Consider the following 2,904-nt stretch of genomic DNA (forward strand, 5'->3'; position numbering starts at 1 on the left):
AGGATCCTTGACCTAAGAGTGTTCTACTGGAGTTATGAAATAAACTACAAATGTCTTTTTGTTCTCTGTACATTATGTAGTATTCTTTCCAAGGAATGTAAGGAAAATAAAAGGAAATTGCAGAGACTTGTAGGTGCTAGAATTCATCCCTAACACCCTCCCTCCATCACTTTCCCTTAGCTCAACCAAAACACATAATTCTATGAACAGCCACAACGGTCCACCACCATTCCTGGAATTTTGCCATGGATTATCTGCTGTTTATCATTGAAGTACAGCATGTTTATTGGCGACATCTTCGTGGGCGTACAGCATGGCCCTGCCGAGCCTCTAGGATTGGCATGCTGAACCAGATGAGTATGTGGGTACTTCTGCATGAACATGTACTCACACTGGCCTGAACAGTAGTTTGCCTTGTAACGTTTGGGTGCAATGATCCAGTCCCAGCCAAAAGCTTCAAAGTCCACTGTGAGCGGGTAGCGACAACAGCGGGATTCTGTGGAGTGCTCATCACAGTCAAGACCCAGATTTCTCCGTGAGCGCTTGGTTGTTTCAAGAACCTTGACCTCCAGGAACGGCTGCTGGAGATTACGGGAGGAAGTAGACATACAGAGATGGGTCAAGCACCTTGTATAAATTGTAGTCTCAAATGCTTCTCAAGTGACATAAAGCTAAAAAAAAATTAACATTTGGCTCAGTACGATGATTATTGTTTCCACTATAGCAGTATTTTTGGTCTAGCAGGTCTAAGGGTCCTTACCAGTCCTTCCTCTCCAGGCCGCAGAGACGTCACAGCCAGGTCATTGCCACTCTCATCATAGGCATTTATATCAATGCCCCAGTTTGTGTGTGGCTGCTTGAACCAGTTCTGCAACACATGCTTGAAATCAATGCTCTGCCAATGACCATCTTGTGAACTGAGCTCGATTTTGAGCGACCGGATGCGGATGTGTCGGCTTCCCTGCTCAGTGATAGGTTTAAGGCGAAGGATCTGCAGGTAAACAGTGGAAGTTTGCTGTAGTGGCCGAAGATAAACCCACAGCTGGGCTTTCAGGACCTTGGTAAACATCAGTTTTGGACTGAACTTGAAGAAACAACAGCTGGGTTTCCCATCCATCTGCACCAGAGGTTCAGCTAAAGGAAACAAAATAAAATGCTATTATTCACTGAAATTGCATTTAAAATGGTTAAATAGTATGACAGTATGATATAAACAAAACAATATAAATCTAAAATAGAAATATAGCTGCAAGCAGCTTCAGGAAAACAATGCACGGTGGACACATGCATTTAACCCTTTCTAGTCTTCAGATGCTGGCGTCCGAAAATGGTATGAAACTTGGTGCCAATTGTCATACTTGCAATATGAACACAAAAAATATGACCGGAAAAGAATAAACTGTCCTAAAAAATAATAATACTTCTATTCTTAATAGTCATACTTCTATTCTCTAAAATGACCTCCATATCAAACTAATGAGAAATACAAAACATACGAAAATACACAGCCTTTTAATTACATGCATATTAACTACTGTGACTGTAACAAATATAATTTTTTAAATAAAATAAATAATTCAGCCACAAAACTTCAAGAGCGTAAAACAGACAGACAAAGAGAGAGACAGACTGAGATCAAAGTCTCAGATGGAGACTGCTTACCAGTTAGTTACCAGACTCTGTTACAATTAAAAAGAAATCTAAATTTTCACAAAAATAAATAAATAAATGATATGGTCTAAATATACATCCAAATGTAATACCGGAAATATTTTGGGTAACACTTTCGTATAGGGATCAATTCTCATACTTCGCGATGGCGCCGATGCTGATGGCTGCCTCCGTGGCATGCTCCGCAGTTGTTTTTATGTTTTTGTTAGTTTGTCCTGTCTTTAGTTAAGTTAACTAGTTGCTTATTAGCCTGCCTATTATTAACATATTGGCTTTTTATTAGTACTTAGAGAGCACATATTCTGCATTACCATATTACATCCCTAATTCTATCCAATACCTAAACTTAACTACCTTATTAACTATTAATAAGCAGCAAATTTCGTAGTTAATGGTTTGTAAATAGCAAGAATTGGACCTTAAAATAAAGTGTGACAGTACTTCCTAAATAAAAGTAAGTTTTTATGTCTGAAAATTTCCTTCAGCCACTAATCTATTTGTTTTACATTTACATTTACATTTAGACATTTAGCAGACGCTTTTATCCAAAGCGACTTACAAATGAGGACAATGGAAGCAATCAAAATCAACAAAAAAGCAATGATATGCAAGTGCTCTCAGTTAGCTTAATGCAGTACACGTAGCAAGTTTTTTTTTAAATCATATAAAAAAGACATAGAATAAGAACATAGAATAGAAAAAGAATAGAGCAAGCAAATGTTAGAGGCCCCTTTTTTTTGCTTTTTGTTAATTGTATATTAAATAAAGAGAAAACATGATTTTGTGCCTCTTTGGGATGGCACAATAAAGTGACATTCACTTGCAGAACGCAAGCTTCTAGAGGGCACATAAGTCTGAAGTAATGAATTTAGGTAAAGGGGTGCAGAGCCAGTGCACTGTAAAACCCATGGTTGTTTTGTAGGCAAACATTATTTAATTTTATGCGAGCAGCTATTGGTAGCCAGTGCAAATTGATAAGCAGAGGTGTGGCGTGCATTCTTTTCGGCTCGTTAAAAATGTAATAATTGTAAATAAAATAAAATGTTAAATAAAATGAATTGAAAAGTTTTTATAGAACTGGCTGGAAGACCTTCCAAGAGAGCATTGCAATAATCCAGCCTGGACAGAACAAGAGCTTGAACAAGGAGTTGTGAAGCATGTTCCGAAAGAAAGGGCCTAATCTTCTTGATGTTGAATAAAGCAAATCTGCAGGACCGGGCAGTTTTAGCAATG

The 2,904-nt window shown here is 38.0% G+C and overlaps 1 protein-coding gene across 1 annotated transcript in view; it reads right to left on the reverse strand.

Moving 5' to 3' along the window:
• Positions 1-200: 200 nt before the first annotated feature.
• LOC107711411 (growth/differentiation factor 11-like) overlaps positions 201-2,904 on the reverse strand; it is a 4,922-nt gene continuing 2,218 nt past the window's right edge. Inside the window, exons 2-4 of the mRNA XM_016516402.1 lie at positions 1,627-1,654; positions 761-1,134; positions 201-581 (exon numbers count right to left, since the gene is read on the reverse strand). Coding sequence (XP_016371888.1) covers positions 201-581; positions 761-1,134; positions 1,627-1,654 — 783 coding nt within the window. The remainder of the gene's footprint in view (positions 582-760; positions 1,135-1,626; positions 1,655-2,904) is intronic.

The sequence above is a fragment of the Sinocyclocheilus rhinocerous genome, unplaced genomic scaffold (genome assembly GCF_001515625.1).
Source record: "Sinocyclocheilus rhinocerous isolate Xijiao unplaced genomic scaffold, SAMN03320098_v1.1 scaffold4404, whole genome shotgun sequence".
NCBI lineage: Eukaryota > Metazoa > Chordata > Actinopteri > Cypriniformes > Cyprinidae > Sinocyclocheilus > Sinocyclocheilus rhinocerous.